The sequence below is a fragment of the Saccopteryx leptura genome, chromosome 5, assembly GCF_036850995.1.
Source record: "Saccopteryx leptura isolate mSacLep1 chromosome 5, mSacLep1_pri_phased_curated, whole genome shotgun sequence".
NCBI classification, from domain to species: Eukaryota; Metazoa; Chordata; class Mammalia; order Chiroptera; family Emballonuridae; genus Saccopteryx; species Saccopteryx leptura.
In genome coordinates this window covers 166800525-166824872 of record NC_089507.1, presented here as the reverse complement: position 1 = coordinate 166824872, position 24348 = coordinate 166800525, and the positions used below count along the sequence as shown (strand labels likewise).

Sequence of the window (24348 nt, the reverse complement as noted above, 5' to 3'; positions counted from 1 at the left end):
TAGTTATCTACTCCCATGCTGCCGTTTCTATCTCAAAGTGACTGCAGATATAACGAAGGAAATTGATGAATTTTTGTTTTTGTTCAAAATCCTTCATGAGCTCTGGAAGTGTTAAACAGAGCTCAAATGAGAGGTATGTCTCCTGTCTCTAGTGAGGTGTTGGTGGCTCATGGAGAGTGGGACAAGGGCTGGGATTGTGCAATCACAGTGGTCTAATGGGATTGCTATCAAAGACTGAGGCCAGTTCTAACAAAAATGTTACATAAAACAGTTGCCTTTTTGAGCAAGTGGAACAAATGTTACCTGTGAGATAGTATTGATTTTTTAAAGTAGGATAACCTATTGGGAAAATGACTTTCAAAACATTTTAACTCTTTGTGCTTTGTTCCTAGGTAAATATATATTAAGTCTGAAACTCTCATGCTTGTAATAACTGAATTAAAACAATGAGAATGAAGATAGAAAGTTTGGATTCCTAGGTTTATTAATAAATATAATTATTCAATTAAAAAAAGAGCAATAGACCAATAGTCCAAGGGTAGTCACGTGAGTGTGGTGTTTTGGCAGGGACACCAGCATTGAGGCCATAACCTCTGGCAGAAGCAATCTCCACAGCAGCGTTTCACAGAAGTGAAACCGGGAGAGTAAATTCTAGAGTGCAGTACACACCAGGAAACTGTGATTTGTTTCCTTCTGAAGAAGAAGACCAGTTGATAAAATGGGTTTCTAGGTTACATGCTTCAAATTTCTCAAACGTAAGTTCATTGTCTTTTTTCTGTTTTCTTTGGGAGAGGAGGGTATTTTTTTCTATCACAAAATTATGAATAAGTCTTTAGGAATTGAATGCCAACTATCTGTGGACAAACTACTTTGAAAATTAAAGGAGTATTTGGATGTTTTTGGACATCTGGTATTTAATATTGCAATAATGAAAGCATTGAGATAAACCCTAAGTTTTTTTTTAAATATACCACTGTTATATGGGTTAACCCAGAGACAGTGTAGGAATAAGCTGAAATTTGCTCATAGATTATAAAGAACTAAGAATATTAAAAATTAATTTGTACACTTGGATTGTTTTTGAAGTTCTTTATTTTTATTGCAAAATAAATTGGGGGCATTCTGAGTAAACTATTTTTTTTCTGACTTTGGGATTGCTTACCAAAAACATTAACAAAAATAAGGGGATAGGCACAAGTAGGTTTTCAGTTATTAGGATGCAAAACAGTTTATTGTGTTATTATTTATTAATTATTGTATTATTTTTTATTGAAACAACGGTAAATCTACTTTTGCCCACCCCTGTCCATTTCTTGTTTTGTTGTTTTGTTTTGTTTTTTTCCTCACTATCAACTTCTAAGAATTGTAGAAATAAAGAGGCTTTCCAGTATTTGTTTTTACTTGTGCAAATAATGCTTTGAGTCAAAGGTAAAATCATAGCTTTTCCTGTAAAAATATTATTTCAGATACACATCGTATGGCAGTGTACAGGACTTTTGTACTCCTACAGTGTAAACATTTTGTTGTGAGCTTAACACCCATGTTACAGGAGAAAAACCAGAGTGTTACAATATGAAACTTCTTACTAAGAAATTCATGTAGTTTTTTTGTCTTTTGATAAACTACAAAACAAATGTGAATTTGGGAAAAATATAGTAAGCAATATTAATTACAGTGGACAATCTAAGGGTTGGAGCCAGATAACGTTTTCATGCTACACTGGACTGTGGCCGATGCCATGGTAAGGAGTTCACCCTCTGGCCAGTTTACCACCTGCACAGCCCGGCACAGTCCCCTTGCAAGCACCTCTTCTGAATTCTCCGCACTAGGAACAGTCTATGGGGATCCTCTGCTCCTCTCACTAGGCACACAGGCCTGATGCTTTTCTCTGATGTTGTTTTTCTAGGAACTATCCTCCTCCCTCCACTAGTCACTCCAGGGGCTAGCTCACCTCCTTCCTCGTCCCCTTCCACCTAGACTCGCCTCTCGGCTCCATTAGGCAGCCGCGTGTAGGTTCTTCCTCTGGCAATGCTCTCTGAGGCTCTCTTGGCTAATATGCATCCTGTTGGACCCAATTCGTGAGCTTTGTCTCTAGGAAACAGCACAGCCCTGCGTGTCATCTGGTTCCATGAATGGAATGAGAGCTTTGGGCTCGGGCACACCCACTCATTACCATGATGGAGGCATTCAGGACAGCCACGGGGTTTCTATCCCCAGCCAACATGGTGCACACATAGAAGGAGGAGACAGCTTGCTCCAAACTCACACTTAGAGCCAGATTCAGGAGGAGATGCTGCTCTGGGCTCAAAAGTCCTGACCCATTCTTCCAAGTCACCTGGAAAGCTTCCCAGAAAATTGGTGCTCATCCCAGAATCTCTTTACTTTCAGTCCCGTTGTGGAGTCCTCCGTGAGCATTCAAGTCCCGCCGTTTCCAGGACAGGCTCAGCAAATCGTGTTGTGTGATATTGGTCAATTAGGGCTATGAAACTTGTGTATTATTGTTATGCACTAAGACATCTCCTTCTGAGAGGTATTTTTGGGGCTTGCTGTAAAAAGAAAGAAATATGTATAAATTCTTAAATTCTTCTACCTCAACCTTCCCACTCAACTCCAACACACACACACACACACACACACACACACACACACACACACACACACACACACACTTACTTTGCTCAAGGTTGAATGTGCTGAAACATGACTTGCTGCTTTTACCGGTGGGGGCAGGAAGTGCGGTCACAGCTGTTCCCCTGGCTCAGTGTCTGCAGGAATAATGCTGCTCTCTGCAGATAACTTCAGGAAGAGCCCTTGGAATGATTTCACAATGAACTAGCTTACATGTGGACAAGGCCGACCGGGGGTGAGGATGACGGAGACGCAGACACCCGACTCCAGGGACCAGGTTCAGTGACGCAGATCTGCTTTATTCAGGTAGTATGCTAGCCTATATACACAGGTTCACAGCATGGCCTTCACAGCCAATGGCTGAAAAGATCAAGGAGCTGCGTGGTTGGTGCTGAGTCACTTCCTATAGCAGGCAAGCTCCCTCCTGGGTGTGCCTAGGAGGGTTTCAGGTGCCAGAGTGTTCTCACAGCATTGCATCAGCCACAGCTGTTAGGAATGTGCTCTGCACTCTACCTACACTTACACACAAGTCAGAGGGTCCGGGTATTTTAGACCAGCTGAAGCCTAGCCAAGCCCCGCTCAGGTGAAATTTCTAGCCTGCATCTCAATCCCAAGGTCAAATACATGACAACTTCCCTGTAGGAACCAGTGAGTCTATCTACTAGCAAATCCAATGAACTATATACATGGAAAAACAAATCTAATTCATGTGCACTTTAAATTAAAGATTGAGCCAAATTTCAATTTAACCAGAATGCTCAGGGTTTAGAATTCAGCAGAGGTTAAGTGTATAGAAAGTCTTTGCTTTTTTGAAGATAAGTTTTCATTAAAAAGAAATGATCATTTCCTAGGAAAGTTCAAAATGTAAGAGTAAGCATTAAAAGTATATAAATATTTTATATATCTTTGGAAGAGGAGGAAAAACTTTGAGTAGGGAAGGAAAACTTGATAAAGTTCAATAGAATGTGAGAATGCAGACAAAACTAGAAGCAAAATAAAAGCATGTTTTGTTTTATTTTATTTTTTGTGACACAGACAGAGAGAGGGACAGATAGGGACAGACAGACAGGAAAGGAGAGAGTACTATCAACTCTTCATTGCAGCACTTTAGCTGTTCATTTATTGCTTTCTCATATATGCCTTGACCAGGGGCCTACAGAAGTCCTAGTGACCCCTTGCTCAAGCCAGCAACCTTGGACTCAAGCTGCTGAGCCTTGCTCAAGCCAGATGAGCCCGCACTCAAGCCGGCCACCTCAGAGTTTTGAACCTAGGTCTTCTGCATCCCAGTCTGACTATCTATCCACTGCGACACCACCTGGTGAGGCAAAAAGCATATGTAACATGAGAATAAAACACAATGAGCCTGACCAGGAGGTGGTGCAGTGGATAGAGCGTCAGACTGGGATGCGGAGGACCCAGGTTCGAGACCCCGAGGTTGCAGCTTGAGCGCGGGCTTATCTGGTTTGAGCATAAGCTCACCAGCTTGGACCCAAGTTCGCTGGCTTGAATAAGGGGTTACTCGGTCTGCTGAAGGCCCACAGTCAAGGCACATATGAGAAAGCAACCAATGAACAACTAAGGTGTCGCAACGAAAAACTAATGATTGATGCTTCTCATCTCTGTCCGTTCATGTTTGTCTGTCTCTATCTATCCCTCTCTCTGACTCTCTCTGTCTCTGAAAAAATAAAAATAAAATAAAACCTCAAAAAAAGAAACCACAATGAAAGACCCTCTAAAACAAGATTTTATACATGATTAAGTTCACCTTTTAAAAATATAGTATTTATCATATAAGTTTGGATTTCTTAAAAATATAGCAAATAGAATTTCTTAAATATTAATTATTTAAAAATTCAGCAAAAGTTAGAAATAAAGGAATACATAAAGCTATGATAGGCATATATTGAGCTAAAGAAACCTCATGTCTCTATGCTATTATCAGAAATAGAAGAAATATAACATTAAAGGGTGAGTAATAACACAATGTTTTATCAATCTGATTACTTAGCCCTTTAATGTACAAACTCAAAACTTCCAGAAACAGAATAAGAAATTAGTGCCAGCCTATATCAGAATAAAAATTTTTAATAGAATTCTGTCATGAAATGATTAATCTCATAAATATAACATAATAAGGGATATAGGAGGTTTGAAGAACAAAATTTTAAAGATTAAATAGCTATATACAAAACAACATAAAAGGGGATACATATTTATTCCAAATACACATGAAATATTTCCAGGTATTCAACTATTTGCATACATGCGCCACCAAGGACATGTCAAGGAATTTCAAAGGCGTACTATCTTACAGAGGAGTAATTCCTTGGACCACAATATGATTAAGTTAGAATTCAAAAATGAAAAGTCACTAAGACCAGACGGTGGCACAGTGGATAGAGAATCAACCTGGGATGCTGAAGACCCAAGTTCAAAACCCCTAGGTTGCCAGCTTGAGCACAGGCTCACCGGCTTGTGTGCAGATTGCCAGTTTGAACATGGGATCATAGACCTGACCCCATGGTTACTGGCTTGAGCCCAAGAGTCACTGGCTGGAGTGAGGGGTAACTGGCTCAGCTGGAACCCCCAGTCAAAGGACATATGAGAAACCAGTCAATGAACAACCCAACTACAGGTTGATGTTTCTCATCTCCCTTCTTGTCTGCCTGTCCCTTTTTGTCCCTCTCCATCTCTCTCTCTTTCTACCCTCCCTCAAAAAAAAGAAAAGAAAAGAAAGGTCAATAAAATGAAATAAATATCAATATTGCAGAATCTAAACAGACAATGTTAATAATATATCTGTGGTCATCACTTCATTTATATATTACATGGCAAAAAAAAAAAAAAAAAGAGCAACAACTAATATAGAACAACCAGCTTTTATAGCTTGGATATCTGGGGTGATTCTTAAAAGGTTCTGCTGCTCCTGGATCAGCTTGTTTGCTTCTCCGGGGCTTGGCTGGCTATTGTCTGACCTAGACTACTCTGCACCAGGGTGACTAGGATGCCTCAGCTCTGTGTCATGTCCCTTTCAACCTCCAGAGCCTGGATATGCTCTCATAAGAATGCAAGAGCCACAGGAGCAAGCAGGTACCCTCAAAACCTTGTAAGGTCCCGGCTCAGAAAGAGAACATCCTCCCTCCTACCTCTGTCTACTGGTCAGAATCATAGCCTGCTTTTGTGGAAGGAACTCCAAAGTTAGCAGATAAAGGGTGTAGACACAAGTATAAGGGACAGACTGGAGCTCATGTGCTGAATAAGTGTGGTGAGAAGTGAGCACTGTTGTCTTCTTCCTGAACTTAAAAGAAAAGCTTTCAATGTTTCACCGTTGGGTATGATGGTAGCTGTGGGCTTGTTGTATATGGACTTTATTATGTTGATGTATATTCCTTCTATACCTAATTTGTTGAGGATTTTTATCATGAAAGGATGTTGCTTTTTGTCAAATGATTTTTTCTGCAACTATTGAGATGATCATATGATTTTATCTTTCTATTGACATGGTGTGTGACAGTTTCTGATTTGCATATGTTGAACCATTCTTGCATTTCAAAAATAACTTCTACTTGATAATGTTGTGTAATTGTTTTACTATGTGACTGAATTCAGTTTGCAAATATTTTGGTGGGAACTTTTGCATCTATATCCTTCAAGGTATTGGTCTGTAGTTTTCTCTTCTTATAATGTTACTATCTGGCTTTGTCACAACAGCAATGTCACCTAATAAAATGAGTTTGAGGGTGTTCCCTTCCCTTGAATTTTTGGAAGAGTTTGAGAAGGATTGGCATTAATTCTTCTTTAAGTGTTTGGTAGTGAAGTCACCTGGTCTTGGGCTTTTCTTTGTTGGGAGGTTAGTGATTATTGATTCAGTCACTTTACTCATTATTAGTCTGTTTCTACTTTCTATTTTTTTATGATTCAGCTTTGGTAAGTTGTATTTTCTAGAATTTTATCCATTCCTTTCAGGTTACCCAATTTGTTGGCATATGGTTGTTGTTAGTAGTCTTTTATGATCTTCTGTATTTCTGATACCAGTTGTAAGGTCTCCTTCTTCATTTCTGATATTATGTATTTGTATCTTGCTTTTAGTCTACTTAAAGGTTTGTCAATATTGTTTATCCTTTTTTTTCTATGTATTTTAGTATTTTTCCAAAGTTAGAAGCAGGGAGGCAGTCAAACAGACTCCCACATGTGCCCGAGTAGGATCCACATGGCATGTCCACAAGGGGGCGATACTCTCCCCATCTGGGGTGTTGCTCCCTTGTGGCTGGAGCCATTCTAGTACCTGAGGCAGAGGCCATGTAGCCATCCTCAGCATCCGGGCCAACTTTGCTCCAGTGGAGCCTTGTCTGTGGGAGGAGAAGAGAGAAATAGAGAGAAAGGAGAGGGGGAAGAGTGGAGAAGCTGATGAGCACCCTGGCCAGGAATTGAACCCGGGACTTCCACATACCAGGATGATGCTCTACCACTGAGCCAACCAGCCAGGGCATGTTTTTTTAAAAAATACATTTTAGTTTACTCAATCTTTACCATTGCTTTTCTGGTCTCCATTTCACCTATTTCAGCTCTGAGCTTAGTTATTTTCTTTCTTCTGTGAATATGGAGATTTTGTTCTTTTCTAGTTTCTTGGGGTATGAGAATTTTCCATACTATGAATACTTACCACTAGGAACTTCTCAAGTACAGCTGCTTTTGCAGCATCCCATGGATTGTGTTATGCTGTGTTTGTATGTTCATTTGTTTCAAGATGTAATTTGAGCTCCCTCTTAAGGTCTTCTTTGATGTGTTAGTTGTTTAGAGGTGTCTTGTTTAGTTTCCACATATTTGTAAATGTTCTAGTTTTCCTCTCATTGATGATTTCTAGTTTTATACCATATGGTTAGAAGAGATAATTAGAATCATTTCAGTCTTCTTAAATTTTCTAAGCCTTGTGTTGTGGCCTATCATATGATTTATACCTGCAATGTTGGGAGAACTTTGGTTTGTGACAACTTCCTCTCCCATCCTTTGGTGATAGCTTCTCTTTTTGTGTCCATCAGACAACCTCAGGTCCCCACAGCAAGCAGTGGTAACTTATCTTTGCTTAGAAACAGGGTCAGGAAGGTTTCCCACTCCACACTCAGTGGAAGATGGCAGTTGCTTTTTACACAGAGCAATAGCTGTTTGCCCATTCCTTATCAATAATATAAGTTTTCTGAGAATAGGAGTAAAGGATGAAATGGGATGATTTAAAGATTTCCCCCCAACCCCATTAGCAGTTGGCTACTTCTTCAACCCTTCCCCATGATGCAGCAGCAGGTCTAGACATACAGCGCTGCCTCTTTGGAGAAAACATTCTGAGATGTGGACTGGTTTGTAGCCTGAGAGCCACTGAGGGGTCTCTGAGGTTTCTTGTTTTTCCCCCAGCATTTGTATTAGTACTAAGTGGGGAGATAAGGTGTTGAATAATGTGTGGTAGGATAAGGTGTGGTTTCAGTCCACCGACTGGTGGAGAGGCCTCAATGGCTGCTACAGGCACAGAGACTGGAGTGCATGTCTTTGCAATGAGCAGAGGGGAACCCTGGGGAGAAGGCTCTAGCATGCTGGGCTGCCAGATACACTGGGGCTCCTTCACTCAAGCACTGGATGAAATGCAGAGTGCACTGCTCTGTGCAGGCTCTTTACATTGGAGAGAATCATTTAGTCTGAACAGTGGAGGGGAAAAATGCATTCTCTAAGAACCAAGTGAATGAACCACTCTGATACCAGAAAGGAGAGATCTGCTTCCTGAAATGACTCTCCAGTCCCCTCTGCTGACAAAGCTTTCTGTCACCCCAATGAGCAAAGAAAAAAACCTACAGGGTCCAGATCCATTTCTTTAGAGAAGGCTGGAAAGGAAGAATTTGGAGCTGAGACACCATACATTGATAAGTGGCTCAGTGAATAACAACAACAGCAACAAAATGAGGATGTGAAGGGTGGGAGGAAAAGGGAAGCAGGTACCAGTAATGAAACACTAACTTTGGAACACTGGGATGCTAAGCACTCATTCAGAATACTGGAGTCATCAGGCTACTCGTTTGTGTGTTCACAGAGTATTTCTTCTCGTTACAACATTCACATTCACTTTACCTTCTTTCTTTTTTCCTTATTTACAGGGCAAAATGAATAAGAGAGAGATAAGTGTGTGTCAACAAACTTGGGCCTTACTATGCAAGAACTTTCTCAAAAAATGGAGAATGAAAAGGGAGACCTTAATGGTATGATTCAATATCTGTGTCTCTGTAGTTGTGAAGGAATATGGGCATTCTTTGGGAGGAATCACTGCTTTGTTTATTTCCCTCAAAAAAGAAAAACACCTGTATACAACAGAAGTTGTTTCTTGAATCACAAATCTTTCTCAAGATATTTCAATTACTTACACAGCCTCATAATTTGAGGTCTAAAAGCACTGAGGCTGGTCAGGAACGAAGAACCTGATAAATGTCTTAAAAGCCAGTGGTCACACCTTTTCCTAGCAATCCTACACACAGATATTGGATTAAGATACACCAATATTCTCAAGATATATTATAAAATTAACTCGCAGAAATAGAAACTGGCATTTCCTCTTTTGAATGTTCTCTTTTTGTTTATTTTTTAAGTAAATCACTCTCTTTAAAAATAATAGATAATTTGGAGATGTGATTAGTGCCCAGAAGTTATTAGAACTTGTAATCATACTAAATAACAAAAATCTTGGTTAAACTTTAGTATCTTTTTAAAATCAGATAGATATAGCTAAGTGACATCTTAATGAAGTTGGAATTAGTCTGTATATGTATTGTGGATTTTTTTCTACAATCATGCATTTAAGACACAGACATTTTTTTATTGGAGGTTTTTAAGTGACTAGTATTGATAACTAACCAAGATAGTGTTTCTCAGGTTACCAACATGCTGTTGAGTTTCCAATACAAGAAACTTGGCATGCAACCAATATTTTATCACTAATTGAGCAAACAGTCTTTTGTAACACATAAGCTTTCAGCAGAATAAAATACGGACAAACCTCGGAGATATTTCAAGTTCAGTTCCAAACCTCTGTAATATAATGATTATACAATAAAGCCAACCATAATCATTTTGCAGGTGGAGGGTCCTGCCTTTATTGTGTAAAAAGAAGAAAATGTGCCATCTGTGACACGCAATAAAGCAGAGCACAGTAAAGTGGGGTCTGCCTGTACAGCCTGAGAAGGTCACCACAGGAATACCAGCTGATAAGAATTTATCACACTTGCCACTATTGCCTCTCATAGTTTCATGACAGCACATGCTTTACTGTTGCTCTTGATCAAAAAATTTGAATTCCTATTAATAGCTCATTGGAATTACACAGATTGCTGAAATTTTTACTGTCCATATTTTAAATGGTTCATAATGTGGGATATTTTGAAATTAAAGAGGTGAACAAAGCAAACTCAATGACCAAATGATTGTGGGTGACTGATTTGAAATTATTATTCTCTTTATTTTTGTTTCTTGTGTTGTATAGGAATGGTTGAACTTCTTGCTCCTACTACTTTCTTTCTACCTGTTCCCTATTGATCATGAATTTAAAGATTTTTCTTCATGGCCTTCCATGGACCTGGCACGGTTAGATTCATTTAATGTGTCTACATTTACTATTGCATACACACCTTTCACCAATACAACCCAACAGATAATGAATAAAGTTGCCTCAGCCCCTTCTGTGCAAGGTGAGTTTTTTAGCAACCTAAGAGGAATTTCTGATGTCAATATTTGGTTCATTTGATAGGAGATGCTTGCATTTAATTTGCATTTTAGTTGATGAATGTGTCAATTGTCACAATTTCTAGATTATGTGAAATGTGGTAATAGTTTCCATTTGTTTTAAGTAAGAGACCATTCCTTAACATCTAAGTCAAAACTGTGAAGTATTTTTTTGCCAACCCAGGATGAGCCCTTAGAGCACAGTCTTTCCAAATAGAAATTGGCTGCTCTCAGGTAGGGTTTGGGGAACATGGAGCACACAATTTTGTTGACATTGAAAAGTAAAAGTCTTTTGTGATCTGTTGACTTTGGCAGCTTTGTTACTAGAATGAGAATATTGCTCTAGTATGTGTTCATTATTATATAAAAAACAACCAGTCTTTTCTTAAATTTGATTATAAAATTTTTATTCTCGCCTCTTACTAAAAGAAAGGTTGACTTACTATATTTGAAGAGTATTCTGTGTTTCACGTTTTATCCTTCAGTGTTAAGGTACTTATCAGTGAAAAATAAGATGAGCATTCTTGCTGACATGGTCATGTCTGTAACAATTTTTTTTAATTTGAGGAGAAGCAGCATAGTGCAGAGGCAAAAGAACTGTAAGTAGAGTCAGAGAAGTTTTGACTAAGGTAGTTCTGCATTATGCCTATTGTACTTTTTCAACTTATCAACTTCTCTCAGTCTCATTACCACCATAAACAAAATCAGGCTAACAATACTATATTTTTCATGAATATTTCAGCTAAGAGTGAGAGAATCTCAATTCATTTTGTGTTGAGGAAAAGGGGCATCCTTTGTCTATCTTAAAGAAAAACAGTATCAATACACAACTGGATAGAGGAGTTTCAACAGTAGAGGAAGAAACCTGTCTCTACATCCCAGGTCCATAGTAATGTGTGCTGCCAACATCACAGGTTGGCTCTCTCCAAACAGACACAGAGCTGGTCTTCAGAATCTCCAATGTTAAGCCCTACCACATAAACAATGCCAGTGAAAGGAATACAGATCTTTCCCAACAGTTCAAAATAATTTTGAACATTATACTCATTGAAACAAATAGTAAACTAACTTTAGATTAGTCTTGATCTTGGTCCATGAAGAACTAATGTCATTGGATAGGGGGATGAAGCATTGTCATTGACCATCGGTTGAGTCCCCAGGTCACCCTATGAACCACGTTCAAACCACATGGTGTGAGAATAGAAGAGGAACAGTATCCTGGATGAATTTTACAGTGTTTACTAGAAGGAGGACTGGATGTCAGGCAAATAAAAACAACTTTTTTTTTACAAATATAAATTCACTATTCAAAGGAGAATCTATGGTTATTGTCCCATTAATGTGAGTTGAGTTATAATTTAAAAGTGGCTTATTGCTTATATAACTTTGTAAAAATACAGAAAACCACAGAAATACACAATTTAAAGAGATGACATTTAGAGAATTTAATCTCCATTTAAAAAATTTATAAAAGCATGAATTAGAAGGTACTCAGTATTAATTTTATTCACCATAATTGCTTTCCAAGAATATTATTGTAAGGGGAACCCATGACTCTTGCTCCAGCCAGTCACTAGAAGTTATAGAAGATCTCTTCTTTTTGTCAACCTCTGTCCACAACCCCACTCTAGCCTCAGTAACTGGTGATGTGTTTGGATTCTGACTTCTCATCTGAATTCAGTCCCCAAAAATCCACCCACTCTGTAATCTGTATTCAGACCCATGCCATCTGGAGTTTCATAACCACAGTTCCCAGATTATGTTGAGATTTTCCTGCCTGCCCTGGCTTCAGTGCACACAGGCCGGTGGGTAGATGCAAACATCCCAAGCTTTCCTGTCACACCATCACTTCCACACACATCTGAATGTCTGCACTGTGCATCTTGCCAGAGAACACTAAATCTACTTTTGATTCAAGATCTTTGCCTGATCTGACTCTCCACCGAGACATAGTCTTTCAGTCCATCCTGAGATGTGTTTGCTTCCACCTGCTTCACAGTGTCCTCCTGAGGGTCCATGTCATGAACTTGTGCTTCTCAAGAACACCTTTGTAAAAGTCACATGCAATGTGATAAGAAACGTTCTTTAAATGACTACTATGTGCATGATCTTTACTCCATGATGAATGTGCTAATCTCTTTATCTTACTAATAAGGTGATTGCAATTTTGATAATAAATATGCATTCAATACTACAATGCACCTGATTTTTGAGACTATTCTTTAGAATTAGAATACTATTCCGTGATAATAATGGTATCATTCTGTATTATATTTATATGTACTATGTATTAATATTCTGTACTATCAATGATTGATATTAAGTTTATTTTACAAATATGGAAATTGAATAACAAAGGTTAAGAGACTTGCTCATAATCATATATACTTAAGGAATAGTTTTCAAGGGGGAAAATTAATTCTATCAAAATACATGCTGCCTGCTCCCTCCACTTTCACCTTTGACATTCCCACCCCAATCCATACTTTTTCTTGCATTTCTTCTCATTTTATCAGTCTTAATAAAGCAGCTGTATGACATTAAGCACAATATTAGCAAGAAATAGGGATTATTTTAGTGATATCAACATAGTCACTCAACATATTTTTTAAGTTCTCACTATTTTTTTTAGCATATTGACTGTACTGTGAGGGTTATTAAAGCATAATGAAGTTATATAGGTATTTCCACCTGATTTAAGCTAGTACCTAATTGTGATTTAAATGTACAAATTACTACCATTTTAAATTTATTGTAATGCTAACTTTTCTGTAAATAGTTTAGTAGGTATGATATAATATATATAATTGAAATCAGTTCAATAATTTCAACAAATGAAAATAACTAATTTTCATGTATGCCTTCTGATTACACACTAGCTAGATAAAATTTTAGAAAGATCTCTTTACCCAACCTTTACTGTGCCTGACTTACTCCAAATCAGTGTTTTATTTTATTTCCATAAAGTACTTTAGTAAAAGGAATTGAACATGAAGCCTGATGATAGTGTCCTCTATAATTTACTGATAATAATATTCCCTTCTTGTAGGGTCAGTTAAAGAAGTCTTAGGACTTTCTGACGAAGAAAGAATTGATAATTTAGCATTCAATTATCCTGAGGAAATAGTACGAGTCATCTTTACTAATACGTTCTCATATCAATTAAAATTTGTGATGGGACAAAGAATCCCAAGAAACAAAGAACACAGAGACCATACAGGTAATTTTCTAAGCATACAATTCCACTACTTTCTATTTCAATAATTTTGTAAGCCATATGTGGGAATAGATGTTAATACAGTAAATTTAAAAATCTTTGTGATGTTGATATCAACAGAACTATCAACACATTTCAAAAATGTTCATTAATTTTGAGGTATATTAACATACCATATAATATGATGATTTATATAAACTTATATATGTATATGTATAAATATATATATACACTTATGTTTATGGATATGAATATATATTATATATACCTATACATGCATATATAATATAGTATTGTTAAGGAAAATAAAGTTATTTATAGATAAAAATTAAAACATTTCTCTTTAAATGTTTTAATAAGCTCACATGAAAGTAAACTCCCAAGGTCCTCAAATGAAGAGGGCATCAAACTCAGTGATCAATTATTGTTAATGTTATATGATTTTGCCAGTCTTACTAACCAAGAGGTTTAGTTTTCAGTAGCTGCATGAGAACAAGTAAGTTTATATGAAGTGAGATTCCTATATTACTTTGGAATCTGAAAGGCTATATATTCAGTAAAAGAGTAGACATGAAAAAATTATCTATTGGCAAAAGAAGAACAAAAGGAAACTTGTTGGTCTTATCATGGGCTTTGGATGACAAAAAGAGCATTCACCTAGGAGAATTTACAGCTCTAGGCTTACTTGCCCTTGAAGTTGGGATTCTATCCACCTCAACTACCTGATCTAAGAAACCCCAGTGACAAATACAAATAAAAAAATATAACTGCATGGTTAGGCACTGGGGTGCCTAGCAGAAGTGGTTATAAATCTTCTATAGAAAAATACAAACTGGACTTAGGCCACATATCTATGAGTATTAAAGTACAGTACAATATGAACAGACAGGCACGATAAGTGAGAGTCAAGAAACATATTTCCCAGTGGAATTATGAAACTAGAATATAAAGTAAGCATGCCTAAAATGTTAAAGAATAAATGATAGAGTCAAAAACACAAGAAAGGAGAAAAGCTACCATAAGAAACAGAAAGTGCGAAAAATTTACCTAGGAGGAAATAAAGTCTAGTAAAGATAAGAACACTATTATGAGAAAAATATAAAACTTCATTTAAAAAGGCCCAAATAAATGAAAGGATATACCACAATTTTAGAGACATACTTCACATGCATTGTACATATTAGTTTTCTACTGCTGTGTAGCAAGTTATCACTAACAGTACTCATTGGGTAGCTCATAGCTTGTAGGTCAGATGTATGAGCAGGCTTGACGAGGTCTCTGCTTAGGCTCTCACAGGCTATAATAAAGGTAATGACCAGGCTGAGTTCTTTTCATGTGGCTCTTGGGAAGAAGCAATTTCAAAGCTTATTCATGATGTTGACAGAATTCAGTATCTTGCAGCCTGGGAATAGGTTTCTCTTGGCTTTCCTGACTCTCAGAGGCAGGTCCCTTTCAGTAATTAGAGACCACAGTCTGGTTTTGCATGTGAACCACTCAATCTTAAAAGCCAACAAAGGCAAGATTGAATCTTTCTTTCTTCAAATCTTTCTGACTTACCCAGTAAGAGCAAACACATTTAAAGGTTTGTGTTATTAGATTAGCCCACTTGGATAATCTCTCTGACGAAGGTCAGTTGTGCCTTATAATATAATCATGGGGCTGATATATCCTCAGACTCACAGGATAGGGTATTATATGAGGTCAAGAAGTTAATATTAGAATTCTACCTACTACAGATGTGAATTCTGTCCAGATTTTCTTAGAAACCTATTATACTTTCAATCAAAATTATAATAGAACTTTTCATATAAATTAGTACATTTATTCTAAAATATACTTCTAAAATGAGCACAGAATAGCCAAGATGCTCATTAAAAAGCATGAAGTTATAAATAATTAAGACAGTGTGGGCCCTGGCCAGTTGGCTCAGCGGTAGAGCGTCGGCCTGGCGTGCAGGGGACCCGGGTTCGATTCCCGACCAGGGCACATAGAAGAAGCGCCCATTTGCTTCTCCATCCCCCCCCTCCTTCCTCTCTGTCTCTCTTTTCCCCTCCCTCAGCGAAGGCTCCATTGGAGCAAAGATGGCCCGGGCGCTGGGGATGGCTCCTTGGCCTCTGCCCCAGGCGCTAGAGTGGCTCTGGTCGTGGCAGAGCAACACCCCAGAGAGGCAGAGCATCTCCCCCTGGTGGGCAGAGCGTCGCCCCTGGTGGGCGTGCCGGGTGGATCCCGGTCGGGCGCATGCGGGAGTCTGTCTGACTGTCTCTCCCCGTTTCCAGCTTCAGAAAAATACAAAAAAAAAAAAAGACAGTGTGCTATTAATACAGTAACAGACACATAGGCAAATTAGGGAAGAGAGACCCTCAGAAATCCTTCACATAAATATGAAAACTAATATATGACTGAGAAGACATGGCAGAACAATGCTAGAAAAAGTCTCCTTCCATAAACAACAAAATGAAATGATCTCACATGAACAACCAATACAGGTGAAGAATTAAATGTGTAAAAAAAAACAAGCTTTTTAGATGTAAACGTAGGGCAATATATTTGTAACTGTGGGATAGAAAATAATTTCTTAAACAGAACCAAAAAATATTTGGTCTGTAAAAGAAAGAATTGATAAATTCATCTAGATCCAAATTCATCAAGATACCATAAAGTTAGTGAAAAGTAAAGGTAAGTCTTGGGAGGAGGTGGTAACAACAAATAAAACCAACAAAAAGTAATCTCCGAAATACATAAAGATTTCCTTTGAGTAAATAAGTAAAAGTGTAGAAGGAGGAGAGTCATGAAAATATATAGTAAGAATTGTATAAGAGGAGAAACAGCCAGCAGGAAGGAGCGAGCACACAGAGAGACACTTCTTAGCAATTCTTCTTAGAGATTGCCTTAGCAGTCAGGGAAACGCATTTTGAAACCACATGTGGTGTCACATTTACCTGACAGTAAATATATAGAACAATGCAGAGTGTTGACCAGAATATGTAGCAAAGAGAAGACAACATCACAAAATGTTTTCAATTTCACAAAAATTGAGAAATCTAACAATTAATTTGAAGAAGTCGCTAACACATAACCCAGTGTCACAGGAATCCTACTAGTGACAGGGTCCCGCCTGTGCTCAAGATGAGCAGCCTGTTCTGTTCTCCTTCCCGAGGGCAGGGAATAATTAAGTTGTGTAACTATAACCAGATACCTGGACTCAAGACATTGAAAAGCAGGTGGGAATTCTCTAGAACATTTCCTCACCTGCTTCTGCAAACTAGGTAGTCATGCCTAAGTGGTAGTGCCAGCTACTAGTGGGAGGAAACACCATCATCTTAGGACCCTTAGTTTGATGTGGAGAGGACCCCCAGGACCCTCCTCCTCAGATCTATGCTGAATTTGTAGCCTGAGTGAGAAATAGTCCTTGTCTGTGATAAGCCATTGAAGATTTGCGGCTTGTTTGCTACTGTAACATATGGTAGACTATCTAACTGATACACTCATATTCACAAGAAGATATAGATAAGGATTTTCATAGCAGCAGCTTTTTGTTGTTGTTATTGTTGTTTTGGGCAATAATGAAAGGAATAAGGGGTCTTAACCAAATTTCAGCATAGATAGGTAGATTGAATTACATTCCTGTAACACAATCATAAGAAGAAAAACAAGACATTTATATAATTTTCAAAACTATACTATAAAGCAATAGAAGCAAAGTGAGGCATAATGACTATAATGAGTTATCAGATTTAAATAAAGCTTCATATTTTTAAAGTTATATATGTAATTCAGGTACACATAATAAAAATTTAAAGGCATCTCTATATATACACAAAGTTTATGAAAGTAGCTAGTTAGGAGCTTGAGACTAGGAAAACATAAAATTGTAGACAGTACAAGGACGGGATTCTAGCAGTGTTTATAATGGTGCATTTATGTGTATAATTTGAGCATAGGTAGATATGTGTTTATTGTCTTATACATTTGTGTATCTAAGTGATTTCAAAATTACTTTTAAAATATTTAAAATTTTAATGAGACATGTATTTGATATTTACTTCCTCAATACCCATTTGATTTGTCATATTAAATTATATCTCTTTAACATAGTTTAATACTCAACGAACTGTAAGCCTTTCTTTTTTATAAGTGTATTTTTTTTCCTTCAAAAGATGTTCTTAATGACATGATTTAAATGTGGTAAATTATCATATCCAAACTTACATTTGCTCATTAGGCCTGCGTGATAGCCAATGTTAGGCACAACCTTTGGGTAAGGTATCTCAATCCATATTAGACCCTGCAAACATTTGGACAACACAAAATGGTACTGCTTTCACAATACAGATCAGAGAATAAGAGCTCAACAAACTCTTGATTGGTGAAGAAGCAGAGACATGAATGTGAGAAAGCATAGTATGAGTATTATAATTTGATTATCATTTTGTAAGAGTGCTCTGACCTCTCCTCTTTGGGAATCATTACTATAATTTGTTTTCTTAGACTCTGAGTCAGAATAAGAACAGTTGGATGTAGGGCCATTGTAGGTCTTCTGTTTCCTATAGTCAGAACTGGCATAATCCCTAATAATACTTCTGCTTTTTTTCCTCTTTAAAGCACATTGTTTTGGAGATGGATATGAATATGTTCAGTGCATGGTAACAGAATTCTGGACAGAAGGTTTTGTGTCTCTTCAAGCTGCCATTAATGCTGCGATTATAGAAGTGAGTACAGAATGTCCAATAAGACTAGTAATGGTACTGAAGACATCAAAAGTTCCATACAAGAAAATAAAGCCTGTTTTTTCATTTACTCACCCATTTATTTACAACAAAGTTTTCTTAAGTTGCTATGTGCCACAGAGAATATATGTAAATAGGAGGAAAATTGTCTCCTTGAAAAAGAAAACCTTGTCAGGAAGCCAGGCATATAATAAAATTATGAGAAGAGGAAACATATCACGGAGGTATAATTAAGTCCTTAGAGGTAAATAAGCCAAAGCTTGTCGGCCTGGAATGCCATGGAAGAACTCCAGATTGGAATGAAACTTAAAACTGAAGCATGAGGCAAGGTGTTTTGCTGAGAATATAATGTCATATAGACATTTCAAGGGACCATTAGCAAGGAGGTAATAAGACGCACAGAAAATTTGGGGAAGTGTGTTCAGCTCAGCAATCCTGTAACCGAGGCTCCCTGGGGCCAGTGGCAGATCACAGAAGTGAAAAGTGGCCTAGATCAGGTCCACACAGGCCCTGAGGTGTTTCTAGGCAGAGATCACTCATGAATATGCAAATATGGGTATCACTGTCTTTCTTCAGATCACAACAAACCACTCAGTGATGGAAGAACTGATGTCAGTTACCGGAAAAACTATGAAGATCCATCCCTTCGTTAGACAACATGGAATACACACTGATTTATTCATTTTCTGCCTCATTATCTCCTTTTCCTCATTTGTTTACTATGCCTCTCTCAATGTTACAAGAGAGAGAAAGAGGATGAAGAGCTTGATGAGGATGATGGGTCTTCGGAATTCAGCATTCTGGTGAGTAAAGTGTAGCACAGTAATTTCATGTAGGGATTCAGGGAAGGTGGACTTCTTCAAAGCATCCTGATTCACACTAGTGATTTTCTACTCTCTTCCTATGAATGCAATAGGTTGTCCTTAAAGTCATGCTTGCCAGGCTATGGCTGGGGGTTATTAGATATCTCTGACTGAAGCAAGAACACAGGACTGGGTTTTCTGGCTGATTTTTGAGCAGGGATAATGGGGATGGCCACTGAATCCACAGAGAAGAGTGTGGTAGAAATGACAGACCCTGGTGTCTGTGCTGAAAAGGGAATTTAAGGCAGGATGAAACTGATTAGGGGAAAATGAGGTCAAGGATCAGAGGCTCGTTTGGAGACCAGGGATGGTGGATATACTTGAAGGAGCAAATTGGTAGAACGGGTTGGTAAATACAGGTTGGATTAATTTGACTTAAAATATCAGAGATTCCAAAAAAATAATTAAAAAATTAAATAAATAAAATAAAATGTTAGAGATTCAGTGGTGCCCAGTATGGACAAGGTCCAGTGTGAGAACTGGTGAGGAATGGACTGAAAAGACCTAGAGCTGATGTTTATAGTGAGGAGGAAGTAAAGTAACAGAGAGGCTAAGAAGGCAGGTGAAATATGCATGTGGAAACGAACTTGGAGTCTGGAAGTAAATGCTATAACTCAATATCGACCACTTTATAGAATTAATAGCTGGTAAAGGCAAGTATAGTGAAACAGGGAAATCTAAAGACTCTACAACCAGAATGCCTAGACATGAAACATACCTTAGTTGCTTAACATTATGTTCAGTAGGTTCTTTGTCATTAAAATGAGGAACATAATGGTATTTCTTCATTGAGAATAAAGTGATTTAATATTTTCTAAGTGTGTAAAACATTTTTTTAGTACAGAATCACGGCTATGTGTGTCAGTCATAATTCAGTTGGTTCAACTGCCGTTTTGTTTTTGTTATTATTATTTCATCATACTCTTCAATAATGTTAGAAAACAAGGAAAATACATCTAATAAGGGAAAATTAAACTATTCTAGTTTAACATAAAATGAATATAGTCATAGACGAGTATGTAGGCTCTATGGTTGACACACACAGAGAACGAGGGAACAGCTATTGGAAAAAGAGAAAAGTGGCAGAATTACACAAAGAAAGAAATTTTTAATCCAAAGAAATTCATAAATATTCTCACCCCCACAGAAGAGTAAGGATCAGAGGTTCAATGAGAGGTTACCACATGCTAGGACAGAGTCCTACACAGACAGAACCTCTGCATTTTCACAATAGTATTATTCCAAACATCCAGAGCAATAAGAGGACTTAGAGGGGTTACAGAGTGCCTTTGAGGTCACAAAGTAAGAATGCAGCTGAGAAAATGTACAACCAAAGACTATTAAACTAGAAGCCTATTTTTTCCTTTACCCATAATAATGTGTGTGTATTTCTTTAATTACTTTTAGGAAAGAGAATATTCTTAATTTCTTAATAATTCACTTTAAAATATTTCCCTATTATTTACATATTCTAAACACTGCATAAATATCAGCTGAATGAATGAATGTGTGATTGAAATAACTGAATCAGTGACATCAGAATCCACAGTCAGGTCTTTCTCATTGAACATGAAATGCTAAGATAACATTTTGTTTCCACATTAGGCTCTCCTGGGGCTTGCTCTATGCTGGTTTCATCTTCATTGCTGCCCTTCTCTTGACAATTGTTGTAATCACTCTCCAATTTGTAATTCAAACTAGTTTTGTGGTGGTCTTCACTCTCTTTCTCCTGTATGGATTGTCTTTGGTAAGTAGGTGAATTTTTTTTTTCCATCTCACTCTTACCCTAAGGATCAAGTGTTTGTTTTCAAGTAGATCACTAGGGAACAATTTTTTTTTTCATTTTCTGTTGCATGAGGTTTTAGAACTTTTTCTAAATATTTCTGCATCACTGAATCCAAATCTGAAATCTGTTTATTGATGTTTACTCTAGTTTTTATGCAATTTTAATTTCTTTTTGTTACAGTTAATGGCATGCATTGGTTTTTATATTGGAGTTAAAAGACAATGACTCTTGGATTGAACATAACCGGAAGGCAATTAATGTTTTACAAACATCACTTTTACATAATTGTCGTTGTTTTTAAATGTAAAAAATTATTATCTGATAAAAACACCTCTTATTTTGTTTTAAGATTGAATCATGCTTCTTCAAGTAGGCATAAATGTAAGAATAGTCCTGACACCTTCTGTTATATATGTGGCTGTTACACACTTCAACGTCAAAGGAGCAATATTTCATCATTTGTGACATGTGCATACATTGCCTATTTTCAAGTTCCCCTTGGCAATCAATACAAGAATTGTGCTCCTCATACTGTGTGTCATAATTATGAGGAAATGCTTCCTGACTGGACAAAAGAAAACGCAAAAGAATGCCTTTTGGTATTCCCATGGTTTGGTGTGAACCTAAGGACCACAGCAGTGACTGTTACTTCTATCTGATCCATACAAAGGGCATCAGCAAGAAAAAAACAGCATATGATCGCATATCCTAATATTCCTTCAGCAATATGACCTATCACACACTCTGCAACACTCCCGGTTCCAGTTTGTAATGGTTTTATTTCTTCTAAGGATGAAGGAAGTGAACATGGTGATCAAGTGTATTTTGATAAGATGCATGAGGAAATGGTTGTAGAATCTGAAGAGTCTTCCTCTGATGCCAAGCAGTCATTAACCCCTCAGCAGTTTAGCCAACCCAAATTGAATGACTTAGAAAGAGATTTGGGCCTATCAAAGAAAGCAGCTGAGTTATTAGCCTCCAGGCTTTAAGAAAAGAATGTTCTTCACCTGAAGGTTAGCTAAAGTATCCCATTTCAGGAAGCATGAACAAATTTTTATGAACTTTTTTCCGAAGACAAACACTTGTTTACTGTCATGATATCAGTAGTCTTCTCAGCCAGCTAGATGTTACCAATTACAGTCCAACAGAATGGCGGCTATTTTTTGATAGCTCTAAACAGAGTCTGAAATGTGTTCTCCTACACAACGGTAATGTTTATGCAGCAGTTCCAATTGGTTATTCAACTCATCTGTGAGAAGATTATAATGACATAAAAATTGTCCTCGACTTTCTGAAGTATGAGGAGCATAACTGGATCATTTGTGTGGATTTTAAAATGGTAAATTTCCTGCTAAGACAACAGAGAGGTTTCACGAAGTATCCTTGCTTTCTGTGTTTGTGGGACAGCTGAGCTTAGGAGAAACACTGGACACACAAGGAGTGGCCGAAAATGGAAACTCTGGAAATAGGGATGCAAAATATTGTGAAAGAACCTGCAGTTAATAGAGACAGGATCATTTTTCCCCCACTTCACATCAAACTTGGCTTAATGCAGCAGTTTGTTCAGGCTTTGAATAGAGAAAGTGAATGCTTTCAACACATTATTTCTGCTTTTCCTGCCTTGTCTTTTGAGAACATAAAAGCAGATATATTCAATGGACCTCAAATTATTATATTTTCACAAAAATGATGCCCAAAAAGACATTCTACTTCATATGCATTAAGATTAACTTCCTGAACAGTGACCTTGATAAGTTTCCAGAAAAATCTTGGAGCTGTTAGTGATCAGCAAGGAGAATGCTTTCATCAAGATCTGAAGATTATGGAAGAGCATTATCAGGGATGATGGGACAGAAATATGATGGCAGACTACTATTGGAGCATCAAACGAGATTGTCCTCAACAAGTGCACAAATGCAAGAGCTACAAATGCAAATTTTTGCAGAATAGAATTTAAATAAGTTTTGCACAAAATTTATGATTAAAATAAGTGTTTTAATGTGTTCCATTTTGAAATTATAGACAAATTCTGATGCAATCATATCTTTTAGTGTATTAGTGTATTTACTGCATTATATAAATTATAATATTTTCACAAAGATGATGCCCAAGAAGACATTCTACTTCATTATGTTAAACTAAATGTTGAAAATTTTACAATAAGATGAAAACCTAAAATCTTGAATTGCAAAAAAAATTGTAGCTTACAGAGAAAAATTAATGTCAGATTTGAGATCAGCACACTTGAATTAGGTAAGAACAAGTATTTTTGTGGATGCAACAAAATTTAGTTCCCAAGTATTATTATTCAGTATATCCATTTTCTCTCTGACTGCTCTGTTTGCATGAGAAAGTCTGTAGAGCCTAACCAGGCAGTGGTATAGTGGATAGAGCATCGACCTGGGTTTCTATGGACACAGTTTCAAAACCCCAAGGACCCTGTTTGAGCACAAGCTCACCAGATTAAACACGGGGTAGCGCACTTGAGCATGGAATCATGGACGCTGGCTTGAGCCCAAAGGTCACTGGCTTGAAACCCAATGTCACTGGCTTCAGTAAGGGATCACTGGAGCTCCCTGTCAAGGCACATATGAGAAACCAATCAATGAACAGCTAAAGTGCCAAAACTACAAGTTGATGCTTCTAATCTCTCTTCCTTCTTATCTATCTATCTGTCTCTCTTTCTCACTAAAAAAAAAAAAAAAGAACTTTGTTGACTGCTATTTTGAGTTGGAATGTTTTATACTGTAATTTGTAGGGCAAATTTCAGATCATCGTTTTGTATTTTATACATAGACTAATAATATAACTCTAATTTTGTATATTCAATTTTTTTACTTTATTATGTTAGGATTAACTTGTGGAGAAACATAAACAAATTGCATCTTCTCTCATTTTAGATAGCATTGGCTTTTCTAATGAGCGTTCTGATAAAGAAATCTTTACTCACTGGCCTGGTCGTGTTCCTTCTCACTGTCTTTTGGGGAAGTCTAGGATATACCGTATTGTACAGGCACCTTCCTGTGTCCCTGGAATGGATATTAGGTTTCCTTAGCCCCTTTGCCTTCACGCTTGGAATGGCCCAGGTGAGAAACCATCTAACTGCTTATGAATGATGTTTCAGAACTATCCTCTCTGGAATTTTTTTTTACATTACATTATTTTCTTTATTAAAATACAATACCAGCATGTTAACTTTTGGTTACATTTGCTATGCAATCATAGATAAGTGTCTACAAACATCATCTTAGTGAGATTCGATAGAATAGTTACCTTAAACACAACAATTCTAATGTTCTAAGCATGGGGGAATAAGAGTAATTCAAATCTCAGAATGTGAAACTATAAAATAATATAAATGATATTTAAAAAAAT

General features: G+C 37.2%; 1 protein-coding gene across 5 annotated transcripts in view; it reads left to right on the top strand.

Moving 5' to 3' along the window:
* ABCA8 (ATP binding cassette subfamily A member 8) overlaps nucleotides 1-24348 on the top strand; it is a 198498-nt gene that overhangs the window by 115895 nt on the left and 58255 nt on the right. Inside the window, exons 1-9 of one of the 5 annotated variants that reach the window (XM_066386726.1) lie at nucleotides 610-755; nucleotides 2793-2934; nucleotides 8766-8867; nucleotides 10142-10346; nucleotides 13430-13600; nucleotides 18200-18306; nucleotides 18901-19127; nucleotides 20793-20934; nucleotides 23874-24059. In XM_066386726.1, coding sequence (XP_066242823.1) covers nucleotides 2842-2934; nucleotides 8766-8867; nucleotides 10142-10346; nucleotides 13430-13600; nucleotides 18200-18306; nucleotides 18901-19127; nucleotides 20793-20934; nucleotides 23874-24059 — 1233 coding nt within the window. In that variant the 5' untranslated portion in view covers nucleotides 610-755; nucleotides 2793-2841. Of the gene's footprint in view, nucleotides 1-591; nucleotides 756-2762; nucleotides 2935-8765; nucleotides 8868-10141; nucleotides 10347-13429; nucleotides 13601-18199; nucleotides 18307-18900; nucleotides 19128-20792; nucleotides 20935-23873; nucleotides 24060-24348 lie in introns of those variants that run through there. The other 4 variants (XM_066386725.1, XM_066386729.1, XM_066386728.1 and 1 more) reach the window with 4 other exon arrangements.